Genomic DNA, 16236 nt, shown 5'->3' with positions numbered 1-16236 from the left:
GATATGCCAAAACATAAGCATAAACAACAAAATTAAATAGCTACAAAGATACAAAGGCCAAGTCCCACTTGGGTAGCATAAAAAGCCTTGGATTATGGCCTTAGTTTAGGATTTCTGAACAGTAGCAATGTGACATGCTGGGCAAGATATTTCTTTGCTGTAGGGGCTGTCCTGCATGCTGTAGGATGTTCAGCAGTATCCCTGGCCTTTACTTACTAGATACCAGTAGCACCCCCCCACACACACACAATTGTGACAACCAAAAGTCTCCATACATTGGCAAATGTCCAGGGGAGGGGAGTCACCTAAAGCACCCCCACTTGACAACCACTGTTTTGTGGGTCTAAATAGTAAGTGGATTTTCTGAGCATCTCATTAAGAACTCCTCGAAAAAAAATTCAGTGAATGTTTTCCTGGCAACTGATCTATTTCCCAGAACTAGTCTTTCACGGAAATGTCAAAACTTTCATATGATAGTATTTTCCAGTTCTTTGTAAAATTATTAACATAAGCACGATTCAGCAAGTGTCTTATTTAGCAACTGTTGAGTGACATTAACGATTTATCAGAAATATTTTTCCTTTTAAATAAGATTTTTAAATTGCTGAATCATTTGGTGTCACTTTATTACTTTGAATCTTTTTGTGTGGTAGCCAATTTCTACTTGTCTAATGATATTAGGCCAATGGCATTAAACACTTGTGTCTGCTTATACACTTTTCGGTAGAGTTTCTTATATAAAATCGAGGGGGAGGGACACCTCTAATACGAATTTGAAGTAACTCTGTTAGGGACTCCTTTTCTTTCTTTAACCTTTCTTTGGGAGTCTGGAATCTTTCAAGAGTTTGACCAGTGGGCGGTAAGGACGATCATTAATTAGCTCTGCATCTGTGAGAACCCCCATCTCACAATAACCTAAACCCAGAGGCCCCTGCTAGCTCAGTAGCTCACAGCGCTGGCAGCCTGACTTGCAGTAGGGGAAACAGAAGGAGCTTTTTCTCCCTCAGCTCTACGCAGGAGCTTCTGGGAGTGATGCAGGTGGCCATAATTATTTTTAAACATGATCGTTCCATTTCTGAAGAAAGCAAATCAAACCTGTAATCAGGAGACTGGTCCACAGATTAAAAACACAGACATCTGCGTGAGCTGGGCGTCAAGTCTCTTTCTTCCTCCCGGTCCTGTTTCGGAGGTTTATTTTTAACGTGATTAATTTCAGCTGAAGGATCAGGGCAGCTCGCATTGCCCAGGAGAATCACCTCGGTTTACTCTGCCTCTGAACTCAGGTGGAAGGGTTTCCTCGTTGAATGGGACCTACAGTTCAAAGCAGGAAAGCGAAGACCGTTCTCTGGCCGAGATGGAAAAATTCTCTTCCTTCTGAAAGTCTAAAGATGGGATACGCTCAAATTAAGTCTTCGACCAGCAAGTGAATCTTGAACCGCTCTCTCCTCTTCCCCAGCGCCTCCTAAGTACTTGCAAGTCCTTTCCCAATGCACGCGAGTGCGCGCGTGCAGACTCGGAGCTCGGCTCGAAGGCCGGGGAACTCTCCCTCGAGCACCCGCTAAATAGCAAACAGATGCCCGGGATGCCAAAGATCTCACGGACTAGGGCACCGCCCGGGACTCCCGGCCCGGCAGTTTCTGAGTGATGGAAAGGCTGGCCGCACGACTGTTGCTTGAAACGAGCCGGCTTGCAAAGCAGAACATCCCCCTTCCACCCCGGAGCCTCAGAGGAACCCCCCCCCACACACCGCCTTTCTGTCGGCCACTCCTCCAGCCCCACTTGCCAAGCTCATGACCTGGTTTCCATCTTTGCACTCGCTGCCCGGGCTGCGTGAGTCCCGAGCTTACTCAGGTGGCGAATTTAGGGCCAACGATTTGGCACGCGGAGTTAGTTCTGATGGCGCGGATGTCCCCCCAAGGGTAATTTCAGAGTGCGCGTCCGAGAGCCCAGATCCTTAAACCTCACACTCCAGCCCCTAGCACTCGCACCCCCGGGTAGTGGCCAGCAGGTGTGCTCTTCGCAGGCCGTCCTGCAGTCAAGGAAAAGAGCGTACTCTGCGCTTGTCTCTTCCGACAACACTTGAAGCCGCACCGGGGCGCATCCAACGAATCTCATTAATCCAAACATCCACCCGACCAAGGTGTCCCAAGTTCGAGTTTGATCCGACAGTCCCCTTCCCGCGTCGACGCTGGAAGCCTCATCTACCCGGGCTTTCCCTTTCGACCCAAAGGGGCGCGCGCTGCGGTGCGCCGGATCCGCCTCTTCCCCGGGCTCTGGCGGGGCGGGGGTGGGTAGGCAGGGACCTGGATCTGATTAGCTGGGAGGGGGAAGCCGTGGTCCCAATCGCTCGCTCCTGTCTCCCAAGCTTCTAGAAGAGGAGGAAGAGGTGGAGGAGGGACGATATAGAGAGGAAGAGCGGGGGTCCCATCACTGAGCACCCTGGTCAAGGTTAGAGTCGCCGCCGCCGTCTTCCGGCTCTCGAGTCGCCCTCGCCCCGGGCCCAGCCATGGGGCCCCCTTCCAGCTCCGGCTTCTACGTGAGCCGCGCAGTAGCCCTGCTGCTGGCGGTGCTGGCGGCCGCGCTCCTGCTAGCGCTGGCCGTGCTCGCCGCCCTGTACGGCCGCTGCGCGCGCGTCCCGCCGTCGGAGCTTCTCCACCGCGGGGTCCCGGACGCCGCACCCTCCCCGCCCGGCGCGCAGGAGGAGCCGCTGCCCACCCGGCGGACCGGCCCCACCCGTGAGCCGGCCGTGACGGCCACCCCGAGCAGCGGGCGCCCCCCAGGACCCTGGGACCAGCTGCGCCTGCCGCCCTGGCTCGTGCCGCTGCACTACGAGCTGGAGCTGTGGCCCCGGCTGCGGCCAAACGAGTCCTGGGCTCCGATGTTGACCTTCAGCGGCCGCGTGAACATCACGGTGCGCTGCACCGTGGCCACCGCGCGGCTGCTGCTGCACAGCCTCTTCCTGGACTGTGAGAGCGCCGAGGTGCGGGGTCCTCTCTCCTCCGGCACCGGAGACGGCGCGGTAGGCCGCGTGCCCGTGGACGGCGTGTGGTTCGCGTTCGACATGCAGTATATGGTGCTGGAGCTCGGCGGCACCCTGCAGCCCGGGAGCCAGTACGAGCTGCAGCTCAGCTTCTCCGGCCTGGTGTACCAGGATCTCAGGGAGGGACTCTTCTTCAACGTCTACACGGACCAGGGGGAGCGCAGGTAAGGGCAGGCCGGCCCTGGTCCCCTCCGTCCCCGCCCCCGCGTCTCCCGGCTTCCGCCGAGAGGCCGGCCGCCTACCTGCGTCCAGGTGCGCGTGTCCTGCCCTTCCCCAAAAGCCCCCATCACTCGCGACGCTTTCTTGGAGAGCCAAAAGGCGAGCGCCTCCTTCCTCCCCTTCTCTTCAGAAACCCTGCTCGTAATAGAGGCTACCAGACCGCGGTCCTAACTCTGGCCAATTTTTAGCACCATCCCCGCCCACCCAGTTTCTGTCGTTGCCCTTATTTTAAGGTCGCTGCTATCCCAGTTTACCGTTGTCTTCGGAAAGCCCCCTTTTTGCTCTGATCCAGGATTGCTTCACCACAGTGAGCAAATCCCTTCCTACTCAAAGTTTGGTCCGCGGACCGGCAGCAGCTGTTAATCTGGGAGCTTCTTCGAAATGCAAATACCCCACCCTCGACCAAAGGATCAGAATGTGCGTTTTAAGAGGATCGCCGGGTGATTTCTGGGCATTAACTTTGGAGAAGCTTGAGGCTGTCGTACTCTTGTGTCTCTCGGTTCCCTTCCCAAGCGCGTCTTATCGCTCAGCTCCCTGCTCTCCTTCCGCGCTCTGTAGCTGCGCTCTTGCAACAAATAGACTCACGTCGGTGCTATCCGCATATATATATTTTTTCTTTTTGCTGAGGTTCTCCAAAACTTAAGAATCCCCTTTAATCCATCCTCTCCCGTCCCCTGCCTGGGGACCGAGTCTTGTTTTGTGGGTGAGCCGCAGCTTCCCCGACCCCTTCCAAGCTTTTTGAACAGCTCTGCAGAGTATGGGGAGCCGACGCTTTCGGGATTTCTTCCTTGGGAAGAAAATAATAATAATAATAATAATAATAATAATAATAATAATAATAGTGACAAGAGACCCCCCCCCGAGTTTGCAAGCTCACGTAGCGTACATGTGTTTGCTTTACACTCATTGGGATAATGCTTTCCACACGGAATGTTTCCAGCTCAAGAATTACCTCTTTCCACGCTCTGCGACCACGTTACTGACCTGGGGCGGGCGCCGGGGAAATAGTGTATGTGGGAGACAACGAAACGGTCTGTCTTCAAACTGGCGCTCTTCTTCGCTCACGCACCGGTGGGGCCTTTGCGGTTTAGACAACTGCATGTGCTTTGCCTTTTATTATTAGAGAAAATGTTCTCAGATGTTCTCTGAGGGAAAGGAACCTACTCAATTACCCCCTAAATCGTCTCCTGCATTATTTTCAAAAACTTCAGGACTTTGAAAGTAAGTTGAATAAGCTGCCTTAGTGGGCGTGTAATCTGTGACTTTTTTTTTTTTTTTAAAGGACTATATGCTTGGGGTTTTCTTTTTTTTTTTTTCTTTCTTTCTTTCTTTCAAAAATGCATCAAGGCTTGAAAAATAGTTTTGGAAATTTTCTCATTAGGATGATGTGTTACCAGATTTAAGGGCACAGGAGACCTTTTGAAATTACTGTGTGGGTTCAGAACACAGGATTTTTCAGGGGGGATAAGGACACTGAACACACACTGGACAGTATTTTCTGCTGTCACAGCAGTAAATCATTTGCTAATGCATCTCTTCCTCCTTCTTAATGAGGCCGTGGCCTGGATAGACTGTGCTCGCAAACATGGGAAATGAAATTGCCTTTCCATTTTTCTATTGTGTTGCCAAGTCCAGTGGTAACTAGAAACCGTAGTTCGAGAACATTAAAATTCAAACAAGCAGAAATCCTAATAAAGTCCCCCAGATGTTCACAGACCCATGTAGAGTTACAGGCTTGCGGCATCTTAGAGGAGCGCCTGCTTGGAAATTGCTCCTCTGCGTCTCTGCTTTGGAAACCACAAGGGAGAGAAACCTCCAGTTGTGCTGGAAGCCAAGGTCACCCAAAACTTGGACAACCTGACGAGTGTGGTGAAGCCGATTTTGGAAGCCCACCAGGCCCAAGTTTGAGCTCTGTGACTTGAGTCAGGCTCTCCATGTCTCTGAGCTGGTGGCCTCATTCATGGAATAGACCCAAGTGTCACCCTTTAAGGTGATGTGAGAATTCACAAGAAGGAGGACAGGGTCTGGCACATACTCTGGGCAGTGGTCACATGGTATAACTGTCAGGAGCAGCCTCTTGCTATCCAAACACGGAACCTGCCACATTCCTGGTCTATGCGAACCTCAGAAGAAGATTCCACCTGGGGAGAAACTGCCTGCCAAGTGCACATTCTTCTTGGAATGTCTCCGATGCTAGCTGCCAGTGGTTGGAACGTGTTTCCTTCTCTTTGGTGACCCCTTATCACAGTCTGGACAGGCTGCAGTTTTTAAATAATTTTACTCAACACTAAGGAAAAAGAAAAAGCAAATCATTCCAGAAAATACAAACAGCGTCCCTGTCTCGCATTTCTAAGGCTTAGGTGACTAATATTCTAGCTTCAGACGTTGCTGGACAGGTTTCTGGTCTGTTCTCGGTCTTTCTCCGCTTGGCAAGTGCCATTCCATTTCTGCCACAGAGGAGACATCTACTGGATGCCTTAGACGTGTTCGTCTGTGTGTCCGTGTCTGCTTCTCTCCTTCCACGTGTAGAAAGCTGAGAGCAAAATCCACATGTTAATGCTTCTGGAAGCAGTATTTCTCAGACTTCATTCTCTGGCACATCACTCTTCCAGGTTTTCCATATTCACATACCTCTAGCCATATTTATTTTTTTTTACTAAAAAAATCACTCAATTTAAACAACGATATTAAGTAGATTTATTAAAAAGCAACTCTACCATATCAGAACTTACAGTCATGGTGCTGTAGAGTCACTAATACAACGAAAACACGATGTTATTAAGTTCTCCTGTTAGGATCGTCTGCTGAAGGATCCAAAGTCTGAATCTGAGGGCTGCTCTCTCTTTGTTAAAAAGAGAAATTAGAATCCGGTGTTCAAGTTAAGCAACACCAAACCAAGATTTTCTCTTGACCTTACCAGGAAGATTCATAAAATTTGAAAAAGACTGACTTTCTCATATGTGAGTCGGATCTTTATAATCAGTGTGTCTGCGAGCTACCCCAAGTCCTTCTCCACCCATACTTGGGGAAATCCTGAATTAGAGTAGTGGTTCACAAACCTTTGATGTATAGTAGAATCCCCAGAGGAGTTTATCAAACAGGGTCCTGGGGCACACCCTCAAAAATTCCAGATCAATACACTCACGTTCATAGTCATAGCCACAAGGCAGAAGTCACACACGCTCATCAATGGATGAATGGATAAGCAGAAGGTGGCTTATACATACGTGGGAATATTATTTAGCCTTAAAAAGGAAGGACGTTCTGGGGCATCTGGGAGGCTCAGTCAGTTAAGTGACTGGCTCTTGATCTCAGGTCTTGATCTCAGGGTTGTGAGTTCAAGCCCCCAAAAAAAGGACGGACGTTCTGATACATGGTAAAACATAGATGAACTTTGAGGACCTTTTATGTAACTACTACCGAGAGTAGTAAAATTCTGAAATAGAAAGTAGAATGTTCGTTGCTAGAAAGTAGAATGTTCCTTGCTAGGAGCTGGGGGAGTGGGAAGTTGCCGTTTAAATGGGGACATTGGTTGTTTCTGTTTTTTGTCTATTAGACATAAAGCTTCCATGAGCAATTGTGTATGAGTTTTGGGCTGAATATGAGTTTTTGTTTTTCCGGAATAAATGCCCCCGAGTATAATTGGTGGGTCATATGGTTGTTTCTTGTTCAATTGTTAAGAAACTTCTAACTTGTGTCCCAAAGTGTCTGTACCATTTTACATTCCCACCAACAAAGTATGAATGATAGTTTCTCTGCATCTTAGCCACCATTTGCTTTTACCACTGTTTTCTATTTTAGCTGCTTTGATTCAAATATAGTGATATCTCATTGTGGTCTTAATTTGCATTTTTCTGATCCGTAGTCAGACGTGTTATCCATTGCACCACTGGCTTGCACTTAATTTTTATTTTTCTAATGGCTACTCATGCTCATCGTCTTCTCATGCTTGTTTGGCATTTGTATATCTCCTCATGTCTTTTGCCCATTTTCTAATTGTTTTTACTGTTGAATCCTGAGAGTTCATTATATATTCTAGATCGGAGTCTGTTGTGAGACATATGGTCTACAAATAGGTTCTCCTGGTTTGTAGCTTGTTTTTTCACACTCTTAGTAAGGTCTTTCAAGGGGCAAAAGTTTTTAATTTTAATGAGGTCCAATTTATCGATTTTTTATTTATTTTTAATTTTTTCCCAATTTATCAATTTTTAAAACAGACCATGCTTTTGGTATCATGTCTAAGAATGCTTTCTTAAAAGGACTCTTTTAGAGTAGTTTTAGGTTTACAACTAAATTAGAGGGAGGTACAGAGATTTCCCGTTTAGCCCCTGCACCTGCACATGCATGACGTCGCCCATTATCAACTTCACTCACCAGAACGATATATTTTTTTAACCAGAGATGAACCTATATTGATACACCCATGACTACTCAAAGTCCATAGTTTACCCTATGGTTCACTCTTGGTGTTGTACATTCTATATGTTTGGACAAATGTATAATGACATATATCTATCATTATAATATCATACAGAGTATTTTAACTGACCTAAAAATCCTGTTATTTGCCTATCCGTTCCTTGCCCCCATCATTGATCTTCTTGTATCCATGGCTTTGCCTTTTCTAGAATGTCTTATATTTGGAATCATACTATATGTACATAACCTTTTCAGATATGGCTGCTTTAACTTGATAATATGCATTTAAGATTCCTTCATGTCTTTTCATGTCTTGATCATTTCTTTTCAGCACTGAATAATATCCCATTCTCTGGATGCACCATAGTTATCCATTCCCCTACTGAAAAATATCTTAGTTGCTTCCAAGTTTTGACGATTATGAAAAAAGCTGCTCTAAGCTCTTTGTGTAGGCTCTTGTGTAGACATAAACTTCAGCTTCTTTAGGTAAATATCAAAGAGTATAATTTCGGAGTCATATGGTAAGAATATGTTTTGTTTTGTAAGAAACCACAAAACTGACTTTCAAAGTGGCTGTACCATTTTGTATTCCCACCAACACATCCTCACCAGCATTTGGTATTGTCAGTGTTCTGGCGTTTGGCCATTCTAATAGGTGTTCAGTGGTTTCTCACTGTTGTTTTAATTTCCCTGATGACATATGATGTGGAGCACTTTTTAATATGCTCATTTGCCATCTGTGTAACTTTTCTGGTGAGTTGTCTGTTGAGGTTTCTGGCCCGTTTTTTAATTGACTTGTTTGTTTTCTTATTGCTGAGTTTTAAGAGTTCTTTGTATATTTTGGAGAACCGTCCTTTATCAGATATGTCTTTTGCAAATATTTTCTCCCAGTCTGTGGCTTGTCTTCTCATCCTCTTTATACTGTTTTTTGCAGAGCAGAAGTTTTCAGTTTTAAAGAAGTCCACTTTATCAATTATTTCTGTCATGGATCACGTCTTTGATGTAGTATCTAAAAAGACATCACTATACTCAAGGTCATTTAGGTTTTCTCCTATGTTACCCTTAGGAGTTTTATATTTTTTAATTTTACATTTTAAAGTGACACATTGTGAGTTAATTTGACCCATTAAGAGTTAATTTTTGTGAGGGGTGGAAGGTTTGTGTCTAGATTCAATTTTTTTTTGCATGTGGATGTCTAGTAGTTCCAGCAATGTTTGTTGAAGAGACTCTCATTACTCCATTGCATTGCCTTTGCTCCTTTGTCAAAGATCAGTTGGCTGTATTTGTATGGGTCTCTTTTTGGACTCTCTATTCTGTTGCATTGATCTATTTGTCTCTTCTTTCACCAATATCACACTCTCTCGACTACCACAGCTTTATAGTAAATCTTGAAGGCAGGTGGTGTCATTCTTCCAAGTTTGTTCTTCTCCTTCAATATCATGTTGGCTATTCTGGGTCTTTTGCCTCTCCATATAAACCTTAGAATTGGTTTGTTGAAATCCACAAACTTAACTTGCTGAGATTTTTATTGGGATTGCATTGAATTTACAGACCAAGTTGGGAAGAACTGACATCTGGATAATATGACTCTTCCTGTCCATGAACATGGAATATCTCTCCATTTATTTAGTTGTTTTAAAAATTTCATTCATCAAAGATTTCTATTTTTCTTCATATAGATCTTATACATATTTTGTTAGATTTATACCTAAGTATTTCATTTTGGGGGGGTGCTAATATAAATGGTATTGTGTTTTTAATTTTAAATTTCATGTGTTAGTGTTGGCATATAGGAAAGCAATTGACTTTTTTGTTGTTGTTGTTGTTAAGATTTTATTTATTTATTTGAGAGAGATAGAGGGAGAGAGAGAGAGCACACAAGCCAGGGGAGTGGCAGGGAGAGAGAAGGAAAAGCAGGCTCCCTGCCAAGTAGGAAGCCCAACATGAGACTTGATCCTGGGACCCTGGGATCATAACCTGGCCAAGGGTAGTTGCTTAACCACCCAGGCACCCCAGCAATTGGCTTTTGTATATTAGTCTTGTATAGTGCAACCTTGCTATAATTGCTTACTAGTTCCAGGAGTTTTTTTGTCAATTCTTTTGGATTTTCTACGTAGACAATCATGTCATCTGTGACTAAAGAGTGTTTCGTTTTCTTTCTTCACAATCTATATATCTTTTATTTCCTTTTCTTGACTTATTGCATTAGCAAGGACTTTCAGCACCATGTTGACGAGGAATGGTGAGAGGGGACACCCTTGCCTTATACCTGACCTTAGTGGGAAAGCTTTCAGTTCTCACCATTAAGTATGAAGTTAGCTGTAGATTTTTCATAGTCTTTATCAGGATGAGGAAGCTCCCCTCTATTCCTATTTTATTGAGAGTTTTTATCATGAACGAATATTGGATTTTGTCAAATGCTTTTTCTGCATCTTTTGATAAGATCATTTGGTTTTTCTTATTTAGTCTGTTGATGTGATGGATTTCATTAATTAATTTTCAAATGTTGTATCCTCCTTGTATACCTGAGATAAGTCTCACTTGCTTATGGTCTACAATTCTTTTTATACATTGTTGGATTTGATTTGCTAATATTTTGTTGAGACGTTTTGCATCTGTGTTCATGAGAGATATTGGTCTATAGTTTTATTTATTTATTTTTTTTGGGTAATGTCTTTGTCTGGTTTTGGTATTGGGGGTATTGTTGTCTTCACAGAATGTGTTAGGAATTATTTCTCTGCTTTTTTTTTGGCAGATTCTGTCTTTTAAGGAATTGGTCCATTTTATCTAGACTCTCATATGTCTGAGCACAGAGTAGTTCATAGTACTCCTTATTATCCTTTTAATGTCCCTGGGATCTGTACTGGTGACTCTCTCATTTCTGATCTTAGTATTGATAGAGCTGAATTAATATTTATCATGTGTATTATTGTTTTCTGTTTATTGCCATTGTTCTTTGTTCCTGTTTTTGTCTTCTACTCCTTTTCTGCTTTTCCTCACTGTGTTCTGCCAATCTGTGAACATAGCTTAGCTAAATTGACAATTCCATAGATATTCTGCATAAGTGATTGTACTGTCTCAAATAAAGACAGTTTTACTTCTTTGTTACTTTTATTTCTTTTCCTTGCCTTACTTCCATGTCTAGAGCCTCTATTAAAATGTTGGTTAAAAGTGGTTAAGTGCACATAACCTTGTTTTGTTCCTTAAGGTGAAAGCATTCAGTCTTGCACTGCTACTTGTGAGTTTTTTCCTGTAGTTTTTCTTCTTCTTCCTCTTCCTCCTGTTGTTTTTCTTCTTCTCTTCCTCATCCTCCTCCCTCTTGCAGATTCCCTATATCAGATTGAAGAAGTTCCCTTCTGGTTTTTAATTTTCTGAGAATTTTTATCAGATTGGATGCCAGATTTTGCCAAATGCTTTTTTTGCATCTATTGAGACGATCATATTTTTTTCTTTTTTAGTCTGTTAATATGGTAAATTACGTTGATTGATTTTCTAATGATAAATTAACATTGTATTTGCTAGATAAATCCCACTTGATTTTGAGGTAGTATCCTTTTTGTTTTGTTGCATTTGATTTGTTAAAATTTTGTTTTTCATTTTTGTATCCATGTTCATGGGTTTTCTTTTTCTTTGTCTTGTTTTGGTATCAGAGTAACACTGGCTTCAAATAATAAATGTAGAAGTTTTTCTTCTTTAATTTTTTGGAAGAATTTATATGGAATTGGCATTAATTCTTCCTTAAATTCTTGGTTGACTTTCACTGATGAAGCCATGTGGGCCTGGAGTTCTTTTGTGGGATGGTTTTTAACTACAAATTAAATCTCTTTAATGACTAAAGGGCTATTTTGGTTATCTATTTCTTTGTGAGCAAGCTTTAGGAGTTTGGGCCTTTCAAGGAATTTGCCCGTTTAATCAAAGTTGCCAAATTTAAGTACAATTAATGTTTTCCAAAATATTCCTTTATTATTATTTTAATATTGATAGAATCTGTAACTACATCACGTCTCTCATTCCTGACATTGGTCATCTGTGTTTTCTCTCTTTTGGGAGCTTAAGCCCTGGTTCTGATATCTCCTCTGCCACTTACTAAGTGTCTAACCAGTTGCATATACTCCAGAGTCCTCAGCTTTTTGTAAGTTAAAAGGGTGCGGTTCTTCAAGGTCTCTTCCACTTCTGATAGATAATAAGTTTGATAAGTGTGCCTTGAGATTTATATACTTTATTAATCTTCTTGTGGAACCAATTTTTTGTTTCAATGATTTTCTCTATTGTTTTTCACTTCAATGCTTTATATATTATTCTTTATTATTTCCTTTCTTCTTCTTACTTTGGGCTTCCTTTCTTTTCCTTATTCTTTTTTCTTTTTTTAAGATTTACTTATTTTAGAGAGAGAAAGAGCGCTCAAGGGAGGAGGGACAGAGGGACAGGGAGGGAGGCAGAGAATCCACAGGCTGACTCCCCGCTGAGCGCAGAACACCATGCAGGGTTCAGTCTTACAACCTTGAGATCATGACCTGAGCCAAAATCAAGAGTCAGATGCTCAACCGACTGAGCCATCTTGGTGCCCCTTTTTCTTTTTCTATTTTCTTCAAGTGGGTGCAAGGTAATTGATTTAAGATATTTTTCTTCTCTAACATAGGTGTATAGAGATATAAATTTTCCACTAACTACTGCATTAGTGGCATGCACAAATAATGTCATGTTGTTTTTTGAAATTTTCATTCAGTAAAACATGCTTTATAGCTTCCCTTTTGATTTCTTCTTTAACTCATGGGTTATTTAGAACTGTACCATTTAGTTTCCAAATATTTGTGCATTTTTTCATTTTTTCATTTTTTTATTGAGTGCCTGACATTTCAAAGTTTATGCTGCTGAATGCATATTTTTATGTTACTTTAATGAATGCTGTCTTTTTTAGATAGGTACATAAGTTATTTGGTGACCTTCTCAATCCTTGTTTGATCTCCATGCCTTGTGTTAAAGTCCTTTGAGAGTGGATGGAAATTCTCCTTTACTCTAGGGCTACTTTAGTTCATTGCTCAGGCATTACCTACCTGGCCTCTGTTGAAAAATCCATTTATTCTGGAGATTTCCGTACTCTGGCTTGTGGGAATTTGAACAACTCCTAGCACTGTGTGAGCTCTAGGAATTGTTCAGCCTTCCCCTCAGTGGTAGCTGTTCTTTCCCAAGCAGCGTTTCTTTGCTTGACCTCCCAAAGTGCAGATTTCGTATTTGACCAAAGAGTCAGCATAGGGGTGGGGAGGGGGAGGCGGATTCGGTGCAGATTTCTGGATTTCTGCCCTGCAGATTTTAGCTATCTAGATCTCTCTGGGCATCAGTCATAGTCTCCTCCACTCAGTGAGACTGCTGAACTCAGTTTCTGTTCCCTTTCCCTGGGCTGCAGTTGAGAAATTGCTTCCAGGTAGACAAAGCGACTGTAGAGGTCACCCCATTAGTTTCTCTTCTCTTGGGAATCACAGTTCTGTGCTTCCTGTTATGTCTAAAAACAGTTACTCCATAAATTTTATAAGAGTTTTTAGCTGTTTTCAGCAGAGGGCTTATTCTAGCCTATGTTCTCTGCTAGGGTGGAAAAGAGAAGTTTGATCCTCTCTGGATTTGGTAATGTTATTAACTATAAAGTTAATCCTCAGTCTTCTTCATAATATCTTAGTTTGCTTGTAGTTTTTATGACATTATGTTTTATGAAACATATAAAAGGACCCCAGGAAAGGGAGCTGGAAAGGACCACAGGCTGGAGAGCTGGAGCCCTGGTTCTGGTACTACTCCGGTCACTTACTCGTTGTCTCCTCAGTTGTGTAAATTCCCAGGGTACCAGCTTTCACATCGATATATTAAGATGGTGGGACTCTCCAAGTTTTCTTCCACTTTTGAAATTCAGTGAAAGAATGTTCACAGCATCCTTTAGGAATACGTCTTGTTTTTCTGATCATGCCATGTCCTTTATAAAATATAAGACTGCATAGGGAGGTATTCAGAGAAATGAGAATAGGATCATCAAGGCATGAGGGTGGGCTCACTAGTGTGAAATGGCTGGAGGCAATTAGGATCTTTGTCAGGGACAAATCAAGGGGAGAGCCATATGATCAGCATTAATCAGTGTGTGCAGGTGTAGAAAGAGTGAACAGAGGATTGAAAAAGACTTCCTTCCAGTTGCTGTTTATGCTAGGAAATCTGGCACAGTCCTCGGGGTATGACACACAAGAGAGAAATTTGAGCAATATTAGGAAAGAATTTAGAAGTATCAAAACAAGCCATGAACTCCAATGCCAAGCACACGATGTCGTTGGTGTCACGGAGAAAAGAGGTCATTTCATGATCTTATAGAAGTGCTGAACCCACATGCTTCATGTGGCTGAGCCATGTTCTCTAGGGGTTGGTCGTGCTCATCAAAGATTTAGATCCTGTATCTTTAGAAAGCAAGTGTAGCCAGCATATTGAAAAAGCACACCTCACAGCTGTGTAAAAATGCAACTGTGTTTCTCCCATTGTCCTTTTACAATTTAGTCTCTGAGATCATCTTTCCTGCTCCTGCATAAATACTCTAGCAGCCCATAATTTACCGCTCATTCTTTGGTGACAGATGATCTACGTCCATGAAGTCACAAACACTGTCCAGATGCAAAAATTAGAGAATCCAGTTCTGTGTCACATTAAAAGACTTGAACTTAATTTACTATGAAATCTCCCTTTCTCTCACTCCACACTCACTTCCCCGAGCTGGGGCGGGCTTTGGGGTAGAAGACTGCAGTGAGATAAGGAGTCAGGGGCAGTGATGTTTCCATTTCCCCAACTCGTGGTTCTAGGTGCCCCCCTCCTTCCATCTTGAGAGCTGCTGTTGCACTCCCTCCAGGTCCCGTGGGACTGGGGGAGATGGGGAGAGGGGACACATAGGGCCCTTCTTACCTGAGCCAGTACTCTTGCCATTTGGTCTGACTCTCACCCAGCACATACCTTTTCCCCTGGAGATGTCATTTTCTCGCTGTTTCTCTTTCTCCTACGATTTCCTTGACCTTGAAGGCTGCTTCCTCTATTTCTCTGTTCTGATGGTCATGACTGACTCCTTGCTCAGCCCCACCCCCGGACGTGCAGGAGTGCGTCTCCAGCTTCCTGCAGGTGGCCCTGTTGGACAGAACCCAAGTCAGTTCCCGTACTGGCTCACTCCATGTCTCAGGGCCCACAATTCTTCCAAAGCACCCTCATCTATCCCTGACCTGGGCCTTACAGGGTCCCAAGACAGTAGCACTCTTCTTCTGTCTCTGCCTCCAAAGCAGTCAGTCCGCCTGCCTTTCAGAGTCCCTCCTGGTAAGAGTTAGACTCTGACCAGTGTCAATTTCGGCTTTCCCACCAGGAAGCTGGGTACCAACCTCTAAGTCTCTCAGCTGCAGGAAGCGCTTCTGCTCTCTGTGGGATCTTCTCTCCTTCTAGCTCACCCTAGTTAGGGGTTCCCAGCATCCTGAGAGCAAGAGGGCTTGGCTAAACTACGCCCCTCACCTGCTGAGAAATCTCTCCTCTTGTCTCTTGTGTCCACTCCATGACCTTCCTTCCCTATATCTTTTTTTAAAAAGATTTAATCTATTTATTTATTTGAGAGAGAGCGAGAGAGAGCACAAGTAGGGGGAGGGGGAGAGGGAGAGGGAGAAGCAGACTCCCCACTGAGCAGGGAGCCCTATGTGGGGCTCGATTCCAGACAGGGATCATGACCTGAGCTGAAGGCAGATGCTTAACCGATTGAGCCACCCAGGTGCCCCCTTCCATATATCTTTGATGGAGCTGAGAAGCCCGAGAAGGGCCTTCACGTTCTTGAGGCCATCTACTTCGAAAATCTTCATAACATGGCTTGGCACCTTTCTCTGGAATTGTACATCTATTATGTCTTGTTCTTGGTGGAAACTTCAGTTTTAAGATCCTCTTGCACAAGTAATAAATAAATATGATTCATGGGCCAAGCCTTGAACCACAGACCAGTGGTGTAACATCCGTCTTTACTAAACATTTTGATTTCTGAGTGTGTCATTGTGCAAAACCAGCTCGGGGGTGGGGGACAACTTTCAGGTCTTACTTAACCCTTGGCCAGTTACGTGACTCAGCACTTGTTAGCCAGAGCTGTAGGCATATGGCATCCATACAGTGCTTTGGAACAAAATACCTTAGTGAGTGGATATTTCTTACGTGGCAGGAGCTGGAGCCCCCAAGGACATCATGTGGTCTTGACCCCCGAAGACCTCCTCTGGCACAAAAATGTGGCGAGTCCAGGATTCTCTGGCTGTTCCAGAGGGCAGGAAAGTGGCTTTGAAATACCGAGCCACTACAAGACACACTCTCTCAAATTAGCTCCCTCCCCAGCCCACCGCTGTCAACCCAGACTTCGCAGGCACTGTAATAGCATGTTTCAGTGAGCTTTGAGGGCAGGAGAGGGTGGATGGTTCTATTTTCTGAGGTCAGGCTATCCTTACAGGGTTGCTTGAGTCCAAAGCAGAGAGAGCAGGGAACAAATACCAACCTTCAATTCCCAGATGTGGCATAACTAGACCGTGTGT

The 16236-nt window shown here is 43.9% G+C and overlaps 1 protein-coding gene across 2 annotated transcripts in view; it reads left to right on the top strand.

The window, feature by feature from the left end:
• Positions 1-2283: 2283 nt before the first annotated feature.
• LVRN (laeverin) overlaps positions 2284-16236 on the top strand; it is a 72729-nt gene continuing 58776 nt past the window's right edge. The window contains exon 1 of one of the 2 annotated variants that reach the window (XM_045794884.2): positions 2284-3204. In XM_045794884.2, coding sequence (XP_045650840.2) covers positions 2507-3204 — 698 coding nt within the window. In that variant the 5' untranslated portion in view covers positions 2284-2506. The remainder of the gene's footprint in view (positions 3205-16236) is intronic. The other variant, XM_045794883.2, reaches the window with a different exon arrangement.

This window comes from Ursus americanus, chromosome 5 (genome assembly GCF_024610735.1).
Source record: "Ursus americanus isolate L20-20 chromosome 5, mUrsAme1.1.p, whole genome shotgun sequence".
Taxonomy (NCBI): Eukaryota; Metazoa; Chordata; class Mammalia; order Carnivora; family Ursidae; genus Ursus; species Ursus americanus.
This window is presented reverse-complemented; position numbering and strand designations above follow the sequence as displayed.